This window comes from Salarias fasciatus, chromosome 23 (assembly GCF_902148845.1).
Source record: "Salarias fasciatus chromosome 23, fSalaFa1.1, whole genome shotgun sequence".
In the NCBI taxonomy this organism is placed as follows: Eukaryota; Metazoa; Chordata; class Actinopteri; order Blenniiformes; family Blenniidae; genus Salarias; species Salarias fasciatus.
Genome location: NC_043766.1, coordinates 3294319 through 3316004, shown reverse-complemented (window position 1 = coordinate 3316004; position 21686 = coordinate 3294319). Strand labels below are relative to the sequence as shown.

Below are 21686 nucleotides of genomic sequence, written 5' to 3'. Positions count from 1 at the left end.
GCTCCGAGTGAGTTGCACGGGTCCACCTCCGTCACACGTGCTGATGAGACCGTGTCACTTCGTGGGGGGTCTTCTGTGACCAGAGATCACCGCATCAATCACGTTTCGCCTGGCTGATCACGTTTTATCATCCGTGTTGTGATCGAAGTTCACTTCTTACACAAGGCTCCGTCGCTCGTGAAAAGAAGTTATTTGTAATCGGACTCCCCGGCGTGACGTCGCGCGACGTGATTGGTGGGCGGCCCTGCTATATAATGGCCCGGCGTCCGTCCCACCTTCTCGCCAGTGGAATTTCATCTCAGCTTCTGCACCTTCAGGGCAGACGAGAACATAAACATAAGTAAGTGTATAAGTTCTCTGTTTTTCAGTTTTTATTTCTGTGAGGTGGTTTCTTGCACACGCGGCGCAGCCCGCAGCCCGGCAGGGCGGAGCGGGGTGTGCGGTGACGGGCAGTTTGCCGGGGTCGCCTCGGTGTGCTCTGGCCTGACTCCGTGTCATTTCTCCCCGCTCAGCTGTGTGCCTACGTGGACTTCGGGAGCTGCTGGAACCAACTGTAAGGGAAGCTAGCGTTAGCTCCGCGGCTAGCGGCGCTCCTGTAACTTACTCTTTTCGCCCGGCGCTTCGCTGTCGGCCGGTAAATCCAGAGCAGGGACGTGGCAGCGGCGTGTTAGCGGGGTTTCTGCCTCTAACTGGGTCGTTAGCCGACTGTCCTTAGCCGGATCAGAACTTCTGAGCAGGTCTCTCTCGGCTAACTTCACGCTACCTATTAGCCGAGGAGCTACGTGTCACATACCACGGGCAAAGTTTTTAGCAAGTTTGCTAACTAGCATCAGGTTAGATGGCAGTAATCCACGCCACGGTGGACGTTCTCCCCGGCTTCTGACTCCACACGTGCTCCACGTTATCTCTGCGTGTTCGTGTCGATGTCGGTACATTTTTTTTCTTTAAATGGTTGACCAGCGCTAGCCAACACGACGGCGGCTAGCATTGACTGGAACGTGTCGCTGGCAGCCAGTTTAACTTGATATCTTGTCAGCTAGCACTCACACTAACCACCTTCTTAAATCCCTAATCTGGGATTTGGATATAATTTTGTATAGGCTGCAGGGTTGTCATGATGGAGCTAACGTGAATGTGTGGCAATTAGCCCCACCAACCACTCTACGTTGTTAGGTCGTGGTTTAGGTTCACTAACCCTGAATTGTGACAGGATGGTTGACACTGTTAGTAATGAAATTGTAATTATTCGATTCAGTTTGGAGCGACAGTCCTGAACGTGGCGTACAGGATTAAAGCACACCTCACTGTTTAGATGAGCCACTGACAGTGAAAATCATAACTGTATAATGAACCATACAAGTATTTTGCAGAAGCTTATCAGGTTAGTTTAAGATCTGTTGTGTTTCGTATATGACCTAAGGAAAGCTTGAAACCCTGTGAAGTTCATTATTTCCTGGCCATGGTTGTAAAAATGATATTTTTCAGATTTCAGGTATTCCTGACAGTCCAATCTATGTCAATTACTCATTTGATACATGCTGTTTTTTCTCTTGGCTTTCAAAGAAAATATTTCTTGAACATTCATATGTATTGAAACTAGATACTTTAAAAATAATGCTGTAAATGTAATGAGCCTATGCTTTTGCTCGATCTGTTGATCTGAAGAGTCCACACCGTACATTGGTCTGTAGATAGCACATATGTACAGTAGGCAGGATGTCGGCAGTGTATTGTTGAGTGATTGTTGAAATGATTAGGTTATTACACAAAGCTGGTTTCAGGAGGTGTGCTGATGTGATCCAGACAATTAATAGTTTTAGCAAGTTTGCTGTTTCAAGTTTGAGGTCTGGCTGTTTCATGGTGATATTATAATCACGACTGAAGAGTAATGCTCATTTATCACAAAGGTTCAAAGATTCAAACAAGCCACTGACTTCATTTGAATATAATTCAGTGTATAGTTTGTATCTATTTCTAGCAATTTGAAGTCCAATGATCCAATCTCAGTTGTCATCTTAACTTTGAAGGGTCTTGAAGAGTAATGTGAGCTTTGCACAGTCGCAGTGTGTAATTTTATCCCGTGTATAGCAGAGTAGCATCATATAGTAACGTCTTTACAGTATGTGAGCCAACCATTTTAACCATTTTATTGTAAGAATACTCTCAAGAGTTGGACATCAGGACACATCTGAATGGTTGAAAATCATGTTATTGGAAGCGTCGTGTATAAACGCAGCCCAAAAGAACTGGTCCGTTTTTACAAAACAGCAGTTTGGGTTCATAAAAAACAAGCAACACCTCAGTGGAAAGTTTGATCCACAGTGGGAGTAGAAATTGGTGACTCCTGTGGCAAACTAGTGAAATGAAGCCAAATGTTCTCATGATTGCGACTGTAGGCCAGACGTACAGCCTGCGTTAAGTCACATTCTTTAATGGGAATCAGGCGTGGTGGAGTTTTTCTCTTTTTGCAGGCTCCTGCATCGGAGAACAATAGCCTATTTACCTGATGTGACTGCTAAGTCTGTCCTTCAGTATGAAAAGGCAGTATGCAATTATAAAAGCCAGATGTTTGTGAAGGAGCGCGAGCTCCAGTGGTTCCCGTACTTGAACAGTATACGGTTCAGTAATGCACCTCTTGGCACCTACTTTATCTGACAAGACTTAATTCAAGAGTGTTTTCAGCTGTCTGACTCGACTGCTTCTTTTTTTTGCCCCCCCCGGCCTCACCAAAATTACAACGATTGCTAAATATACAAGCAAGCCTCAGAAAAGGCCACTTGTGTTTGACAGTGAAGCATGACTTTGTATCTGCAGTCTGATCTGTGGTATAGATTCAGCAGGTTTAATATGACTGCAGCTGCAACAGTTGGTAGATTAATCAGTCAATTTAATTTTCTTTTAATTTGCATTTGATTTGTAAGTGGCCTAATCATCCACTTGTGTCCTCCTGGCTTCAGAGATAATCTAGTCTCTGTTGCAAAGGAATTCCCATTTTTTGTGTGCTGTTGTAATGACTGGTAGTTTTGTAACCTGTGGTTCCTTTCTTTCCCTTACATTCAGGCAAAAGCTGGCAGGCTGAGGGGAACGTGCATCTTACAGGACGGATTATCTGGTAACTGACCATTTAGCTGGTAAGTTTTCACAGCCGCAGCATTAGCACTGTCAAGCTCAGATTAAATCCCAAGTACCCAGCAGCATTTTGTTGATTAAGAAAAAGTGATCCTGAACGCTTAGTGAGATTTTTTTTTTTTTTTAAGTAGTTTGAACGTTGGAAGTTTAATCTCTGTGCACACAGGGAGGAGGTGGAAAAAAAACATGAGTGATCCTTTTTAAACTGACTTTCTAACATGTTAAATTGTAATAATTCGGCAAACATTTAACTTGTTTGTCTTTGGCGTAGCGTTGTTTTTCTTTATTCACTGATGACTTTGACATACAGTGCATCTTCTTAACTGAGCAAATCAGTTACCAGTTGAATTACTGAAAGTTTCCACACCAACAATACTTAATCAAAAACAAATACATGAAAAAAAGGTGCAATTTATTCAATGAACTTTAATGCTAGTTCTTATAAGAAGGACATTCATAGCCTTGGTACAGTGAAAGCAAAGAGTGAGGACTCCTGGGCACAGCCGCCCTTAAGTTTATGAAGCCTGACAAGGAAGAGGCCACTGAAAGGGTGTTCTCTGAAATGTGTGCATGGGCAGGGGGCGAGGGGGTTGGGGGACCTGCTACTCTCACCACCAGCAGCTTCAAGCAAATTTCCTTCAATCGCAAGCTCTCTGGCAGAAGCACATGAAACCCTAGTAAGAGTGTGTGAGAGATCAGGGAGTTGTCTCATCATGCTTTCTGACGTATTCAGAGGAAAAATATTCCACTCCGCGTTGTTGAAAGGTTTCTCTGCACAGTGGAGGCTCCTCTGGTCCTCTGGACCTGCGTAGTTCGGTGGGTCGTGGGGCTTCATCCGTTCAGCCGCCTCCGTTCCTGCAGTAGATGAGCATTCAGTCAGTGCGCCGCTGTGCTTCTTGCAAATCCAAACGACAGCAGGCCCTTCCACCATGTGCCGTCCTTGTATATGGAATACAAGGTTCAAGGATCCTTGACGGGACTTGCGAGTTTTCCTACAGGTGGATTTTTGCTTTAAGTCCGTCCAGTGTAGAAGTTCACAAGGGTCAGTGGGTGCAAATCCTCTTACCTGCTCACCTAGCTGCATTTCCAAGAATAGGCGGTTGCACAGAAAAAGTACTGGAGCTGCAGCCCCGGCTCGTACCACATTGTGTTTCCTTTATTTCAGCTTACCAAGCAGTACTGCTGACTCACCAAAAGGTCTGTGGTTATTCAGTGAAGCTCTCAGCTTTCTTTGATAAAGCTAGATTAGATAATGGTGAAAACCCCAAAGTCCAACAAGATAAGCCAGTGTCTCATGTTAAACTTGTCACATGAGTTGAGGATTGCTTCTTCCTGTCATTAAAACCTTAGTGTCATGATTACAGAGTTAATGCAAATAAGCTTTCAGTACCGATGTTTCTGTTGTGCAGATGTGCAAGTTCTAGTCTAAGTCTCGGTATCGTAACCAAGTCACGGTATATGAACATTTGCTGAAGGTCCAGAAAATGTTTTTCGTATTAGTTTTCTGGTTGGATTAAAAACAAAAAGAAAAGAACTGGACCATGATTCCGTTTGCCACTATGCACACACATGAAATGGCAACTGGGACAGTCATAGGTCAGGTGGTAAAGCAGGTTGCAGGTAAACCAGTTTGCTACTGGTCTTTGTGGAAGGCGAGCGTCTTGCTTTCACAGCTGCTGTCTTTAGACCAAGTCACTCATTCACACACCAACAGTCGATAATGAGTTGAAACAGCTAAAGCAATGAATATGTTCAGTGGCCCCGTTTTCATGTGTCCAAAAATCCTCCTTATAATCCGATTGTGAGCTCAATCAGATTGTAAATGTTTCATACAAACACCAAAGTGGTTTGATTCTCTTTGAGCGGAATACATTTCGGATCGGATTGTAAGAGGTAGTCTACCCTGATCGATAATCCACTTGTGCCTCATATGAACAGCGGATCTTCTTATTCGAGTGGATAATTTGTTCTGCACATGCGCTCCCTCGTACGTAGAGTGACGTAACGACGGACGCAGAAAACAGGAATCCGGGAAGTCAAAACCGGAACGAGCAGAAAAACTGGACGGTGGGTGAGGAAAAACAGTTTGATAGAAACTCGGAGAAAGCCGAAACTTGGTGAGAGGCGACATGGCTGCAAATGTCTTGCAGCAGCAAATTGTTAAAACATCTCCATGACAGACTACCGGCGGAGCCGCCCCGCGAGACCCAGCGTATCACGGAGCTGTGTGAACGGCTGTTTGAGCAGATATCGAGCGGATGAAAACGCACCGCTACGCACTGAGGACTGCTGTCAACAAAGCAGAACCTGAAAAGCGGGAGAGGGATCTTCTACACATGTCACAGATGATGTATAAACTGTTCCGGCTGGTGCCTGTATAAACAAAATATTGAACGTAGATTGCTTTCATTTTAAAACTGTTTTAAATGGGATTGAAAAAAACATGCTGTGAGAGCTGTGAGAGTTCATCAGTATTTCTGATGCACAATCCTAGTATGTGTTGCACCATTGTGCTTTTTGCCCTGTCTGAAGTTTTTGGTGTTTTGAGTAGCCTGAAAGGTGATTGGACAAAAAGAAACTCCGGATATCTTGTGACTTTTCTTGAATGACTGCCTAAAAATGTTCACAGCAGCATGTGAGGGGGACCTCCTCGGGGAAGCTCTGCGTTTCAGGGCTGGACTGAGAAAATACTCCAGTTAGAGCTCACTGATGAAGACACAATGCAAGACGCTGAAAGACATGGGGAAAAAAAATAAATACGTTTTCTCCATATTGCCTCAAATAAATAAATCCCTGAAAAAGAGGAATTTTTTGCATATCCTTTATCCTTTGCAGTTGATATATGAGGACAAGTAATCTATCCTTTGACACCAGTGGTAACCAAAGATAACTAAATTAGTCATTTAAAGTGTGTCAGATTCAAAGGGAAAAAGCCCTGCACTCTGATGATGTACACAAGCGCTGCACTGATGCCACTTCTTTAAAGGATGAGTACTAACCTTTAGATCTGGGCACCGAAAGGCAATATGTAACCCTGTAATGTGCTCGACTGTGCTTTTACGCTTCAGTGGTCAATAGTGTCAGTTCTCAGCCAGCAGAAAACAGCCGTTACCTGCAGTTTCGGTTGTTCAAAGTGGGGAAAAAAAAATTTTGTTTACTGAACTTTAAATTTTAAAAAATTGGAAAGACTGGGAATGTGATGCAAAGCAACAATAGCTCATAAAATTGGTGACACAAACTGCTTTTTATCAAGAGATAATTTTCTTACTGAACAAAGTTCAAGTCAGCCAATATCTCGGCCCTGCAGAGTAGGAGTGTGTGTAGCCTGAGGGACTGAATGGGTCGCGCTTTGGGCTCCACCTCACTGTGTCTGTACTGAGTGTATCAGTCATGTTTAGAATGAGGCATTGCTGGTTTGTGAGCCCCAGAGCTCCTCACCATGTAGCGTACGGAAGAGTAAAATCCTCCTGGATCCGCTGAGCAGTTAAACTGAGCGACATTGAGCGAACTCTGTTAGTTCAAATGTCTCTGATGAAGTTGCTCATGTTGTACCAACAAACTCTGGCCACCTCTAAACTCTTTTGGAAGAACATAATTTACAGTCCGTCTTATTTCTGTCGTTGTTATTAAGAATCTCCAAACCGCCGGACATCGCTCGTGTTCGCTTGTCTGCCTGCAGCTGATGTTGCTAACTGACGGCGTCGTGTAACACTCACCGGGTTGTATCGGGGAGCTTTCATGACTATTCCCTGCAGTATCGCACCCGATATCTGATACTGATATTTATATCAGTGCAGCCTTAATTTACGCTATGTTAGTAGAAAGTTGAAGCTTGCATGGGAGGGAAGAAAAGTTACACCATGTTTTACACACTTTGGTGAACCTTATCAGGGTTTAAGCTTCTGCTCATCTTGTATGTATTGATCAGAGCAATGAAAAACAAACAGGCTAGTTTTAATCACTTCAAGGTATGATATGTTGAATTAATTTTTCTCAATAACCCAGTTAAACTCAGAATTAAGCCAAAGTTCTCAATTCTTCTGTGTCTGTGCTCTGCAGGTAAATGTTGTGAAGCTGACAAAATGCCAGCCAGTCCAGTCATTCATACCCTGCTTCTCCTCTTGCTTTAAAAACAGTAAACATAACAGACGCTCAAGTTCTTTAGAACTCCAAATTTTAACCAGAAAGCTCAACTGTAGTCGAAGCAGACTGTAAACTGGCTTACTGCAACCACTTAATGCACAGAGCTGCTCTACTTCACTTTATTTTACTGCTTTTGTTTGTTTGTTTGTTTGTTTGTTTTTTTCAGAAATTGGGTATTTAAAGGCGCTTGTGTGCAGCTGCCTTATTGAAATTGATGTTCCCTTTGTTTTTAGTGGCACACTCGGACTCCGTGTTACGTGGGATTTTGACCATGAGCTCAGTCGCTGTACTTACGCAGGAAAGCTTCAATGAGCACCGCAGCGGGCTCTTGCCAGAGCAGAGTGGTGGTGAGTACTTGGTGGGGTTTTATTAACCCGTTATCTGGTTTAATGGTAATAATGGAACTATGAGATGGATGCTTTTGTTTATGTTTTTGTTTGTTTTTTTGTTTTTTGTGTTCAGCTGCTGGGGCAGGACCCAGTGCTGGCGAGGATGAGGAAGCCCTTCCTACCTACAAGGAAGCCTTCCCCCCTCTGCCTGAGAAGGCGGCCTCACCTGAGGGGACCCAGGAAGTTGCTCACACCTGGACAGCCAAAATCCGCCCTATCAAGTCTTCAATCATCACCCAGGTAGGATTTTTATTTATTTATTCCAGGGTTTCCCCCAGAAAACTTGCTAAGCCCAGTGATTGGACTGCTAGAGAAGCCCACCGTATTTCTGTAAAAAAAAAAAAAAAAGTTAAAAGTTGACAGAAATTTGGAAATTATGACTATTTTGTGTTATTGTAAGCATTTATTAACAATACTTAAATGCAGAGTCTTACAAAAAGGCATAATCAAATAAAGTTTTAACAAACACAAAAAATACAGTTAAAATAAATATCAGTTTTTTTCAATTAAGTTAAATCCGAGTGAATGTTAAAACAAGGCATTGCTGTTCACATTTAAAGGTAAAATAAATTAACAAAAACAATAAAGTGCAAACATGATCAAGGTGTAAAAACAGGGCACTCAGAGGCTGAAGAGGTCTCTGCTGGACTGTCTGACCTCGTCTACTTTTTGAATGAAAAACTAAAGAAAATTATTAGATTTCTTACAGTTAATAATATTCTTATGTTCTTTAAGTATTTGTTGTTTATATGGAGTTCACAGTAGTGCTGCAGTCCAGCAGTACCTCCTTCAGTCCAGCAGAGGGAGCAGTGTTGCTGTTAGCTGTACAGTGCAGTGTGAAGCAGTAGAAGAAGAATGTGTATGAATGGAATCCCCCAGACTGATGAAGCGTGTTGTTCGTTCTGCTTCATTAAACAGAAGCACCACAGGGTGTCAGGAAAGCCTGGCGGCCCGCCAGGCCTATAAAGCACTGAGGGGAAACCCTGTATTTTTTTAAACCTACATTGGAAGTCCAAACGCCATCCTGGCATGACTGCCAAGTCATCGTGCATTCTGCTCACGTGATGTTTGACTGAGTCTGCCCGGTGCCGGTCGACCTTTCCGGCTTGCAGCAGGTCGGACTCTGACCAGCGGCTAACCTGGTAAATGTTGACTCGGCTAAAGTGCGTTGTGAAAGCCTTCGCTCGCAGCTGTCAGTAGAAACGCCGCCACTACCTAGCATAGAGTGGATTGTTTAGAAACATTCAGATGACTTTCTACACACAAGATTTTTCCATGGGTCAGTTTCAAATTTATTCCAAATGCGGAGCGACCATACTTTCCAGATGATATAATGAAGGTTCTGAACTTTGGAGTGACTTGATCTGCTACAACAGACTTGACACAGCAGGAATGCTTTGGCAATGACAAGCATCTGGTTATTCATGAAAACGCGAACTGCTTCTGTAGAAAGTGAGGTGATACATAAAAGCACCTTTTTTGTTGTGACTGTTGTTCGTAAAATAAAAAGTATTCCATCAATTCCAGCAATTCGCAGTAAAGGAGTTGTTATTCCGAGCAGTAACTATGAGTTAACATGAGTTGTGAGTTAATATACAATTTTATCTATGAGAAAACTACACCGATCACAATACTGATTAGAGCCTTGACCAGTCTCAGCTCTCAGTTAGTGAAATTCCACATTAAAGTCACTCATGTCGTTTTGTCATAATGGGAGGGTTTTAAGGAGAGAGTCATTTCTTTTCATCATCGGCTCAAAACCTTTTGAGCCTCACAATAACTTCTGATGTAGATGGGGAAAAAGAAATAACAGACTTGAGATGAAAAATCACATCAGCTGGATATTGAGATTCAGAACTACGTACATTACAGAAGTATTCATTCATTCATTTTCTGCCGCTTTATCCCTTTTGGGGTCGCGGGTGGCTGGAGCCGATCCCAGCTGCTGTGGGCGAAGGCGGGGTACACCCTGGACAGATCGCCAGTCTGTCGCAGGGCTGACATGTAGAGACAGACAACCATTCACTCACACATTCATACCTAAGGACAATTTCAGGGTGACCAATTAACCTACCATGCATGTTTTTGGACCGTGGGAGGAAGCCGGAGTACCCGGAGAGAACCCACGCACACACGGGGAGAACATGCAAACTCCATACAGAAAGGCCCCGGCCGGTATTTGAACCCAGGACCTTCTTGCTGTGAGGCAAGAGCGCTAACCACCGCGCCACCGTGCGGCCCATATGTAATCCCAACTTAAAGAAAAGAAAAGAAAAACAATGTGTTTCATCCATTATTCGTCCATTAATCAGTATTTGTCCATCACTGTAGGTTAGCACTGCTTTAATCTCCTCCGCTTTCCTCTCTAAGGTTTTCCATGTGCCGTTAGAAGAGCGCAAGTACAAGGACATCAACCAGTTCGGCGAAGGAGACCAAGCCAAGGTCTGCGTGGACATCATGCACAAGACTGGCGCCCACCTGGAGCTCTCCCTGGCCAAAGATCAAGGGCTCTCCATCATGGTGTCCGGAAAGCTGGACGCCGTGATGAAGGCCCGCAAGGAGATCGTGTCCCGACTGCAGACTCAGGTCAGTAGGATGTCTTTGTGAAGCACAGAGGATCGACTTGTGTTTTCTGAGCAGTTTTAGTAGAAAGCTGACGGAACATGTTGCCCACAGGCCTCAGCTACTGTCGCCATCCCCAAGGAGCACCATCGCTTTGTCATCGGCAAAAATGGGGAGAAGCTTCAGGAGCTCGAGCTCAAGACTGCCACCAAAATCCAGATCCCACGACCTGAAGACCCCAGCAACCAGATCAAGATCTCTGGTACCAAGGAGGGCCTGGAGAAGGCCAAGCATGAGATTCTGCTGATCTCTGCTGAGCAGGTTAGTTTTCCTCCTTTAAAAAAAAAAAAAAAGTTCAGTTTTGTTTACTGTACTAAATGTTTTGTGGATAACTTTCTTTCTCTGTCCTGCTCTTTTAGGACAAGCGTGCGGTGGAGAGAGTGAACATCGACAAGGTGTACCACCCTTTCATCACTGGTGCCTACAACAAGGTGGTGGGAGAGATGTCCCAGGACACCGGTGCCCGCATCAACGTCCCCCCTCCGAGCGTCAACAAGACGGAGATCGTCATCACTGGGGAGAAGGAGCAGGTGGCCCTTGCTGTGGCTATGATCAAGAAGATTTATGAAGACAAGGTCAGCAAATGACGACCCAGGAAGAGGATTTGCCACTGAAGCTTTCAAGCCTCGGAGCTGAAGTTGTTAAACTTGCTATTTTGTGTTGCAGAAGAAGAATGCTACCACCATCGCAGTGGAAGTGAAGAAGTCTCAGCACAAATATGTGATTGGCCCCAAGGGAAACACTCTGCAGGAGATCTTGGATAAAACTGGTGTCTCAGTTGAGATCCCACCGTCTGACAGCAGCTCAGAAACTGTCATCCTTCGTGGGGAGCCGGACCGTTTGGGTCAGGCGCTCACCGAAGTTTACGCCAAGGTAAAGTGATTCTGAATTGATAAAACCTCAACAGTGGAAAGTCTAAAATGAGAAGTTACCTTATGTTATTTTTTTTTCTTTTCCAGGCAAACAGTTACACTGTTTCCTCGGTTTCAGCTCCCTCTTGGCTTCATCGCTTTATCATTGGCAAGAAAGGCCAGAACTTGGCAAAGATTACCCAACAAATGCCCAAGGTTGATTGAGATCTGTTGGCTATAATGCTGCATAAAGTACTGTTTAAAAGTGCTCCAAGAAAGGAATTTGAGCTTGACGTTTTTCTGTTTTGCACTCAGGTGCACATTGAGTTCACCGAGGGAGAAGATAAGATCACCCTGGAGGGCCCTACCAAAGACGTGCAAATGGTGCAGAGCCAAATTCAAGCAATTGTTACTGATTTGGTGAGTACGGCATTACTTGAATCACCCGGTTCCTTTATCGTCAAGGTTTGTGTCGCCTCTTTGTTTTCAGTTAGTGCGCTGTCACAGTTAGCAGTGAAGGAATGCAGAGCTCTTCAGGATCTGGAGTGACCTGATAGTTTGGTGGGTGAGGAAAGAAACTACTGCAGGACATGAGTGGATGCTAACTGGGAGGATGGCTAGCAGATGATGAGCTGTTGTGGCTAATGTGGTTTTACCAGTATAAATTATTGATGCTGTCCATCTCAAAGTCTTCTAAAGAAATCTTCCTCTCCTCTGTTCTGTGAACTTACATCTCATAAGGATCAAACCTGCAGCAAAGCTCACTGCAGCACGCCATAAGATGTTTGGATTTGTAGCCAAGAGATCAGATTTTGCCAGTAATGTGTATAAAATGGGTTTTAGGATACTGCTGTTCTGAGCCACGTGTTTTAAAAGGAAGGCTAAATGTTTGTTTCCACCTTCCTATTTCTACTCCCAGGTAAGCCGGATGGACTATGCAGAGATTAGTGTGGATCCTAAATTCCACCGTCACCTGATTGGGAAAGGAGGCGTTAACAGTAAGTTTTTTTTTCTTCTTCTTCTTCTTCTTTTTCTTCTTCTTCTTCTTCTTCTTCTTGTTTAAAGTGCAGAGGAAATATCCTTGGATTATGCTCGTCTTTTCTGTCTAGTCTCCATTCACTTTCCGATTTCTCTTTTCTTTTCTTTTCTTTTTACAGTCAACCGCATCAAAGAGCTACACAAGGTGACCGTCCGTATCCCTCCCGATAACGAGAAGAGCAACCTCATCCGCATCGAGGGGGATCCCCAGGGTGTGCAGGAAGCCAAGAAGGAGCTGCTGGAGCTTGCGTCGCGCATGGTTCGCTCAAACCCAGACTTGCTGTCGCGAATGGCGCCGCCTGCTTACGGGTGGACTCTGTGTCGCTGAACGTGCCGTGTCTTGCAGGAGAACGAGCGTACAAAGGACTTGATCATTGAACAGCGTTTTCACAGAGCCATCATCGGCCAAAAAGGGGAGAAGATAAAAGAAGTGCGAGACAAGTTCCCAGAGGTGAGCTGTGGACCGTTACGCCGAGTGGTGTGACTTCCATGTTGGTGATTGTGCCGTGTGTAACGATGTAAATCTGCTCCAGGTCATCATCAATTTTCCGGACCCAGCACAGAAGAGCGACATCGTTCAACTCCGGGGACCACGCACTGAGGTGGAGAAGTGCTCCAAGTTCATGCAGAAGATTGTGGCTGAAATGGTAATGATGATAATAATCGTCTTTTCTCATGGGTCAAGCAGAAATGCGCCGTTTACTTGAGTGCGCTAACCGAAAGTGATTTCTCTGACCAGGTGGAGAACAGCTTTTCTGTCTCAGTCCCCATCTTCAAGCAATTCCACAGAAACATAATTGGAAAAGGAGGCTCCAACATCAAGAAGGTACCGCTTTGCTTCATTGCTCCATGTTAACATCATGATCACAATTCAATGAGAGCCTTTAAGAACTTTAATCACTCTCTCTCTCTCACACACACACGCACACACACGCACACACTCTGTGGTAAGAGGTCAGACTGTCCAGTAGTGTTCGATGTTCAGCTGCGAAACCTTTGGCAGCACATCAGAGCTGCCCTCTGCCCGTCGGGCTGCTGTCCTGGCAGTCGAGTGTTTACCCGTGGTCGTCCTGCCCTACTGTCTCTCAAATGTTAGGATGCGGTGAGCTGAAGCCAGGATTTACAGCGCAGCTTTGACGACCTGTGACTGCATTCAGCGCCCCTCCTGCAGTTTTAATCTAATCAATAAGTGATGAAAGTGACTAGGACCGCCCCGATCCAGCTCTGTCGTGTGTGACACCGATACTGTTAATATGTTGCTGACTGTAGGAAAGCTGATTGCTCTTCTCCCTGTTATCGTCGGGCTGGTTGTAGGGGTTGGCGTTGGCAGCTTCACCTTGAGGTGTCTGATGTTTTGTCAACCCCACTCGCATGCATCAGAGGGTCGAAATATTGTAACGCCTCTAAATACCCTGCTCTCCAGTGTGTCAGCGTTTACAAAGTATTCATAGTATTTTATCTCTGTGATCCTGAACGTATCACTTGAGTGTGAGTGACACAACATCATGGAAAATTAGAAACTTGTTGACTTATTGGTTATTTCACAAAATACCTCTGAACTTCCCATTGAGGCAAACCACTGGGTTCAGTAAATGCTTTGTCGATTGTTCAGTTTGCTGCACACTGCTGTCAGGGGCTTCTCTGCTGTGGGCCGACTCTGGAGCGTCACGTGAAAGGAGTCACAGCATCCTCTGATGGACACTGAATAATAATACTAGGATAGAAAATATTTTCGAATTTTCACATTGACTCCTCTTAAAGTGAAAATGTAAACTCGGTGAATCTTGGCTTTAAAACTCCCTTGTGTACATGGAATCTTTAGTCTGTCTTGAATGTCCAGTGCCAACATTCAACCTCAGCAAGTGGTCTTTATCAAAGACGACTGAGCAGAAGTGCCTTAACACTTGTGGTGCTAGTTGGGAGCGTTGAAATCCATCCATACAGCATACAGCTATCATTTAAAAATGTATACAGTGCTTCAAAATCTTTCAATACAATACATCCAGTTGTAAACGGATTCCTTTTTCATGCTCTTAAAATTTCTCTTCTTTTTTTATGCACGATAACATGCGAGAAAGTTTTGTCTCTGTAGCAGCATTCAGGCAAAGGAACAGAGGAAATGCATTAAAGGAAGGCGATTCAAGTCTTAACATTATAAAAAACATTAGAACAAACTGAAAGGAGACGTGATTAATTAAAACTTAAAGATCGAGGCATTAAAATAAGTAAAATATATATATATATTTTTTTAATGGAAAGTCTGAGCTAGTAATAGTGCTAAGTTCTAATTTAAAGAAGTGTGTTTGTTAGCGGGAAGTTTGCTCTACAGGTGAGGCGTGTAGGAACTTAGAGCTGCTTCCCCTTGTTTCTTCTACCTCTGGGAACACTATAAACCTCACATGTCAGGATGGTTCACATTCTGCCAGTAAAACAGAGAGTGAGACCATTCAGGGCCGGACGCATTGTGAAGTGGATCCTTGAACACGCAGGCCGCCGGTGCAGAGACTGACGCTCGGGTGTGATGATGCTCCTTCAGTTCACTGAGGCCTGTAAACACAGTGCTGCAGTGGTCTAGCCTGCCTGCTGAAAATAAACGCTTGAATAACTTCGTCTAAATCTAGTTGGTCAGAAATCCTTGAACTCAGATGGTGGTGAGCTGGTTTTGTTGTTGAAATTCAGGTCTGAGTCCATAATCAAACCCAGATTTCTGAGTTAATTTGTTTTCAGTGACAACAACTCATTCCTGGTAGTAACCCATTTTTGCTTTTGAACTTGAAGACAAGCTCACATCAGTGTGAAGAGTGTTGGGCGATCTTGGCGCTGTTAGCAGCAGTTGATTGTAGGTTGGTGAACCCTGTTCAGCAGTTTTCCTCTTTCTCCATGTAGATTCGTGAGGAAACGAACACTAAGATCGACCTGCCTGCTGAGAACAGCAACTCTGAGATGATCATCATCACTGGAAAGAAGGCAAACTGCGAGGCGGCGCGGAATCGCATCCTGGCCATCCAGAAGGAGCTTGTGAGGGCGCGCGCCGTATTGACATTTTCACGGCCTTCGGCGGCCGACGTAAATGCGTCTGCTTAAACGTTCCTGTCGTTTGTGTTCAGGCAAACATCACAGAAGTCGATGTGTCCATTCCCTCAAAGTTGCACAACTCCCTGATCGGGTCGAAGGGCCGCCTGGTGCGCTCCATCATGGAGGAGTGCGGCGGCGTGCACATCCACTTCCCCACGGAGGGCTCCGGCATCGATAAAGTCACCATCAGGGGCCCCGTGGAGGAGGTGGAGAAAGCCAAGCAGCAGCTGCTCGCCCTGGCAGAGGAGAAGGTTTGTGTGACGATCTCAGGCAGCCTCTTCAGAGGAGGGCAAAGAGGAATGTTTCACAAAAATATTTATTCACTTCTTTCACAAATGAGCCGCCCTTCTCATTCACGCTTGGCTCCCAATTGAACACCAACATTTTATTTTTCTTTTCAGCAAACGAAGAGCCACACCGCCGAGCTGCACGCCAAGCCCGAATATCATAAGTTCCTCATTGGAAAAGGTGGAGGAAACATCCGTAAGGTTCGCGACAGCACTGGGGCCAGAATCATCTTCCCTACGGCCGAGGACAAAGACCAGGAGCTCATCACAGTGGTCGGCACCGAGGAAGCGGTGCGGGAGGCCCAGAAGGAGCTGGAGGAGCTCATCAGGAGTCTGGTGAGGCCTGTGCAGCCAGCTCGCCTACAAATGAAGACTTGCCAGCAAAATGTCTTTTATTAAAGCGTTCCATTTTTGATTGTAGGACAACGTTGTTGAGGACACTATGACTGTTGACCCCAAGCACCATCGCTACTTCGTGGCTCGCCGCGGCCAGGTCCTCCGGGACCTCGCCGATGAGTATGGCGGAGTTATGGTGAGCTTCCCTCGCACAGGTTCTCAGAGTGAAACCGTCATCCTGAAAGGAGCCAAGGACTGTGTGGAGGCAGCCAAGAAGCGCATGCAGGAGATTGTGGAGGACCTGGTCAGTAGCTACAGTTCGATCTGACTTTGTCTGTAGTAGTAAATATTTAACTTGAATAATTGTTTTCTTTCCACCAGGATGCTCAAGTGACCGTGGAGTGTGTGATTCCTCAGAAGTTCCACCGTTCTATCATGGGTCCCAAGGGCTCAAGGATCCAGCAGATCACCAGAGATCACAACGTGCAGATAAAGTTCCCAGAACGCGAGGACCCACAAGGTAACGGCGGCGTGATTGCTGAGAAAAGTACACTGCCTGCCTGACACGCCACCTCGTTTAGTGTTATTTTCTGGACTATTTACATTTTAGATTCTCGCTGGAGGCATGCAAACCGAGTGAACACACATGGAATTATGTAGGACACGAAAGGCTTCATATGGATTGCTTTCTTTGGTTCCTTGTTGAGAAAAGGCTGAGGCTTTGCAGCGCTGTCGACAAAGCAACGAGGGGGCTACTTGGAGGAAACATGCCTTCAGTTTTTTCACCCAGTGAGAATCTACAATGTGAATAGTCGAGAATAAAACTGCAACTGTAGATCTTAAATGAAGCGTTATTCCCATGATTTCACACATTAATTTTCAGTATTGAATGTGTTGATATGTCACGTTAATGTCTGTTATACTTGTCACACGTCGTGGCCTCCCACCAAACTTCATGCTTTACCTTTCAGCTGCTCCTGCAGCAGAAACTGCAGTTCAGGAGAACGGAGAAGCCAGTGAAGAAGTGAGGGAGCCGGCTGATCCAAACGCGCCGAAGAAGTGTGATGTGATTGTTATTTCTGGCCGCAAGGAGCGGTGCGAGGCTGCTGTGGAAGCACTGAAGGTCGGAGCTCCGGACCGCGCTCAGCCGTTTTCCCCTCCCGGACGTTTGAAGTTGCCCTCACACCCGTTTCCTGTCTCTCCTCAGGCCTTGGTTCCTGTCACTATTGAGGTGGAAGTGCCTTTTGAGCTGCATCGATACATCATTGGACAGAAAGGAAGTGGAATTCGTAAGATGATGGACGAATTTGAGGTGTGTGCTCTAGCGGCGATGCAAACGCGTAGTTTTTTTAAACCAGGGCTTCTGCTTTGACACAGCTTGCATCGTTTCCTCCAGGTTAATATTCAAGTGCCTGCTCCTGACCAGCAGTCTGATAAAATCTCCATCACCGGCTTGGCCAATCACCTTGACCGCGCCAAAGACGGCCTTTTGGAGCGTGTCAAAGAGCTGCAGGCTGAGCAGGAGGATCGGGTCAGTAGTTCAACTCACAGTTTATGTGACACTTGAAGAATTTCTCGAGTGCGCTGCGGCTAAACGCTTCCTGGTTCATAAAGCGTTCTGCTGATTCACTCTGACCAAGCACACTGATCATAACGATTGTGATAAAAGAGTTAAATAAACAACCGACCTGCAGCATTGTTTCCTCCAAACTATCTGCAGGCTCTCAGGAGCTTCAAGCTGACCATCACTGTGGACCCCAAGTATCACCCCAAAATCATCGGCCGCAAGGGCGCCATCATCACAAACATCCGCACGGAGCACGACGTCAACATCCAGTTCCCGGAGAAGAACGATGAAAACCAGGTTCGAACTCAGAAAACACTGATTTTTGCTCATCAGTGGCTGTAAGAAGCCCAGCGTCCTGCTTCCGCACAGCAGGTGGTGCTGTTCCACCAGCTGCTCCACCTTTGAACCACCTGGAAACACAAAAGCGGGTTTTCTCGTGTTTACTCGGCGTCCGCTCTCTCCACAGGATCAGATTACTATTACAGGGTATGAGCACAAAGCCATAGCTGCACGGGACGCCATCCAGGCCATTGTGGACGACCTGGAGGGGATGGTCTCTGAGGACATCACCCTGGACAGCAGGGTCCACGCCCGAATCATCGGGGCCCGCGGCAAGGGCATCCGCAAGATCATGGATGAGTTCAAGGTGAAAGACATTTTCCAGGGTTTTTTTTTTTTTTCACGTAGGGACTCTTACCCACAAAGGATATCTGTATACAAATACTTTGAGTTTTCTTTGCACATCACTTTTTGGGGGATGAAACGTTTCAACACCAGCTTGATTGCTGCTTGGTATAATTTTATGATTTTTATTTATTTATTTATTTTTTTTTTGTAGGTTGATCTCAGGTTTCCCCAAAGTGGCGCAGCAGACCCGAACACTGTGACGGTGACGGGCCGCCCTGAGCTCGTGGATGAAGCCATCGACCACCTCCTGAACCTGGAAGAGGAATACGTGAGCTCATCCCTCCTCCGCACAATCAATCAACGCCGACCGGTCGGTGATAACGACAAGTTCGCTCAGGCACCTGTCTTTTTGGTGGCGATTTCTCCAGATGGCGGATGTGGTGGAAAACGAAGCGAAGATGGCTTACATGAGGCCCCCGAGCAGCAGCGCTGCTGCCGGCGATGAACAGCGCGGCCCATCCAAAGGCTTTGTGGTGAGGGAGGCTCCCTGGACTAACACCAATGAGAAGGTGAGCGGTCTCGGGGAACGACACTCCGCTGGCACACTGGTGTCCAGCTTCACTTTTCTCTTGAGCACCCGTGCCTGTCTGCGGTGGCGTCTCCTGCCTCTGTGGATGTAAAAGCGTCCTCAGTGATGTTTGTGTCTGCTTTCAGGCTCCTGACATGAGCAGCTCTGAAGACTTCCCGAGCTTCGGAGCCCCTGTGGCCGCAAAGGCCTCACCCTGGGGACCAAAGCGCTTCTAAGCCGTGCTGCTTATTACGTCGGCCTGAACCCGAATCGGACACAATCTTCCCTCTACCCAAGTCATTTCCCCCCCTTGCCTCCCTCCCTCCCTCCCTCCCAGCCACTCCACCTCTGACTGGACTGACCGCTGACCCCTTTCTCTTCATTCCTCTTGATCAGCCCTCCCACATTCATCCGTCTCAAAGTGCTGTCGGATACTGTAATTGACTCGTGAGCTTTGTGTCCTGCATTATATAAGAATAAGGTTTCATAAGGAGGACAAAACTAGGCAGGTGCAGTGGTGAAGTCAGTCTGTGAAAGACTGTGTGTAGACGTTGCTTAAAGCTAACATTTCATTGTGGGTCGAACTGTCAAATCAAATTCAGCGGTGGCCAGACTTCGATGTGTTTCTTTGAGCTGCCCTTCTCTTAGTTGCCTTCGCAGGTCGGGCTGAAGGGGTTGAATTAGCGCCGGCGACGTACTGAGACACACCGGCGGTTGTTCGAGCATCCCTCCTCCCACCTGCTTTTATCCATGTAGCCAAGTGAAAACTGTCCGGTCATTGAACCCTTCCCTTTCAAGCACAGTGTAGTGGTTGTCCTCCGTCGGCGTCCTTCCGTTTGCTTCTGACTGTGCTTGTGAGAACATGGGTGAGTAGCGGCATGTACCTTGTAGCCTTATGAATGGGGCATAACTACAAAACGGGGCGTGGGGATCGGAGGGACGTGTTCAGCCACTTGCAGAGAGGCACCTGCTCTAACTGCCAGATGCTCGGAGATCGCGCCAAAACTTGAAGAGAAAAAAACGGGAGGAAGAAGAAAACAAGGAAATTGAAAAAAAAAAAAAAAAAAGAAACTCTTACAACACTAGGCCTAGAGCTCCAGTGCATCACAGCCTCACACTAACTGTTCAATGGACTGTTTTCCACATATTAAAAAAAAAAAATCACTCTGCAGTAGGACATTGTGCGATTGTGTGCAAAGACAGCAAACCATCTTGTGCCAACTTACATGTCTAGTGGTGTCTGGTGTTGCTCCTCTGTATTGGGTCAGTGTCCAGTCCTTTTGTCTTCCAGTTGCTATGCAGGTCACTCTGCTCAATAGCAATGGCCCTTTCTTGTTTTGTTTTTGTTTTTCAAAATCAGCCTTACAACTAGAAAGATACAAACAAGGTAGAGAGGATGCCTCATGGTGTCTGCAGGTCCCTCGTTAAACTCAGTGCTGAATTCTGCAGATTTTGTTGACGAGATGATTCAGCGTCGCACATCAGCCTACCTTTGTTTATATCCTCCTAGAAATGAAAGAAAGAATATGCAAATACCATTGAAGTGAACGGTTATGGATGACACTGGAAAAGAAACTGTCCAAAAAGTCAATAAAAATTGAAAACCCTCTGTCACGTCTCCTCATTCTTTTCTTAAAACTTTTTTTCCCCTTAAAAACGCTGAGAAGAACCAACCTTAGACCTCGAGCTAAGAAGACGACATCCAGCGTTGTCTGTGACCTGATTCTGAAGTTTGAACACAAGTAACACACTTGTTGAAAAACATACAAGAAAAATCTGAAGTTAAATTTGTTTTCTTACATATTTAAGGATAATCAGTTGAAGCGTTTTTAGGACATGTTGAGTTTTGCAAATGTTTTTTCTCAAATTCTATTGGATTCTGTTTGGACACAACTTCCTTAATTCCTTGTTTTTTAAATGAGTCATCTTATTTTATGTCATTTACAATTCAACACAGAAAATCTAACGAAAGTCATGGGGCTTGTTTTTAGTTTGTACCTATTCTATTACTTGTACCTATTGTGTCAAACTTGACTTTCTTTTCCACATACTGGTACTTTTTAACTTTGTGTCTGAAAACAAGTCTCATTCTTGTAACAGAATGGCACTGCAGACATTCTTGCAGACGCCAACACTAAATGTATAAGGAAAAACAAAAATTACATTCCCAGTACCTCCCGTGTAAGAGTATATTTTGTTGTTCTGGATGAAATTACTGTGAAATTTCACTCAAAAGTACTGAGAAGTTTATTGAACAGAGTTCAAGCATTTTAAGAGTGGTTTCAAGAAATCGTCTACTCTTTCTACTGTTGGCTAGGTTAAAGTAATGGTAAATCAATATCTTAGACAATAAGAATGGATATATAGAATAGATTCAATTGAATAAATCTCGTGAGAGATAGCACTTGTTTCAATGCTGTCTCAAAGTCAAACTTTAGCTGTGGCTCCATCTAGTGGACATTGTGAAGAACTACAGGTATCAGTAAGAGAATATATTAACATATCAATATGTCCGGTAATCCTCCTTCAGTATTATTGTATCCGGGACTGGGTTGGGTTTTAGTTTCTCTAGAAATACCTGTTGTCTACAGCCCAATGTCTCTTGAGAGAAAGCCTTTAAAAGGCTTCAATATAGGCTTTAAGCAAAGTGAAGCAGTGATGGTAGTGGACTCCTGCTCCATCACACAGAAATCCTCTGATTGTCTCTACATTCAGTTACAACAAATGAGTAATAACTGAAATAATCAAAGGCAATAGGGCATATGCCCGAGCTGGACTGACGTACTTCCGCTACATTCTCAGCCAGCGTAACTACTTCCGGTCACTCGTGCAGCAGCAGAGTAGCTAGGCGTTCATTCTTCACACGCTGACAACCAAGGGATTCCAACTTTACGTTACAAGCTACATTCACAATTACCAAGGTAAAACCCGAAACTGTGTTGTTTTAACCTGAGCTAGCATACGTCGGAGATAACACGGTTCAGTTAAAAAAAAAAAAAGCCGATTTGTAAGTACGCTGAGGCTCGCTGCTTGGCCGGCTGACTTCACTTCAGT

General features: G+C 45.2%; 1 protein-coding gene across 1 annotated transcript; it reads left to right on the top strand.

The window, feature by feature from the left end:
• Positions 1–243: 243 nt before the first annotated feature.
• Positions 244–19842, top strand: hdlbpa (high density lipoprotein binding protein a). Its single transcript, XM_030082811.1, has 28 exons — positions 244–340; positions 3061–3131; positions 7506–7619; positions 7735–7901; positions 10032–10247; positions 10338–10544; positions 10643–10858; positions 10950–11156; positions 11243–11350; positions 11450–11554; positions 12054–12132; positions 12292–12431; positions 12519–12623; positions 12706–12819; positions 12912–12998; positions 15059–15190; positions 15280–15498; positions 15649–15870; positions 15956–16174; positions 16252–16390; positions 16842–16993; positions 17078–17182; positions 17267–17401; positions 17591–17734; positions 17904–18083; positions 18276–18392; positions 18493–18633; positions 18779–19842. The coding sequence occupies exons 3-28, from the start codon at positions 7544–7546 to the stop codon at positions 18866–18868; spliced, it is 3822 nt and encodes a 1273-aa protein (XP_029938671.1). The 5' UTR covers positions 244–340; positions 3061–3131; positions 7506–7543; the 3' UTR covers positions 18869–19842.
• The last annotated feature ends 1844 nt before the right edge of the window (positions 19843–21686 follow it).

Bases quoted from the DNA above. Each gene is read 5' to 3' on its own strand.
- hdlbpa (XM_030082811.1), top strand. From the start codon at position 7,544: ATGAGCTCAGTCGCTGTACTTACGCAGGAAAGCTTCAATGAGCACCGC. The intron at 10,248-10,337 runs GTCAGTAGGATG...TGTTGCCCACAG, and splicing joins TGTCCCGACTGCAGACTCAG to GCCTCAGCTACTGTCGCCAT. The intron at 16,994-17,077 runs GTCGGAGCTCCG...GTCTCTCCTCAG, and splicing joins CTGCTGTGGAAGCACTGAAG to GCCTTGGTTCCTGTCACTAT.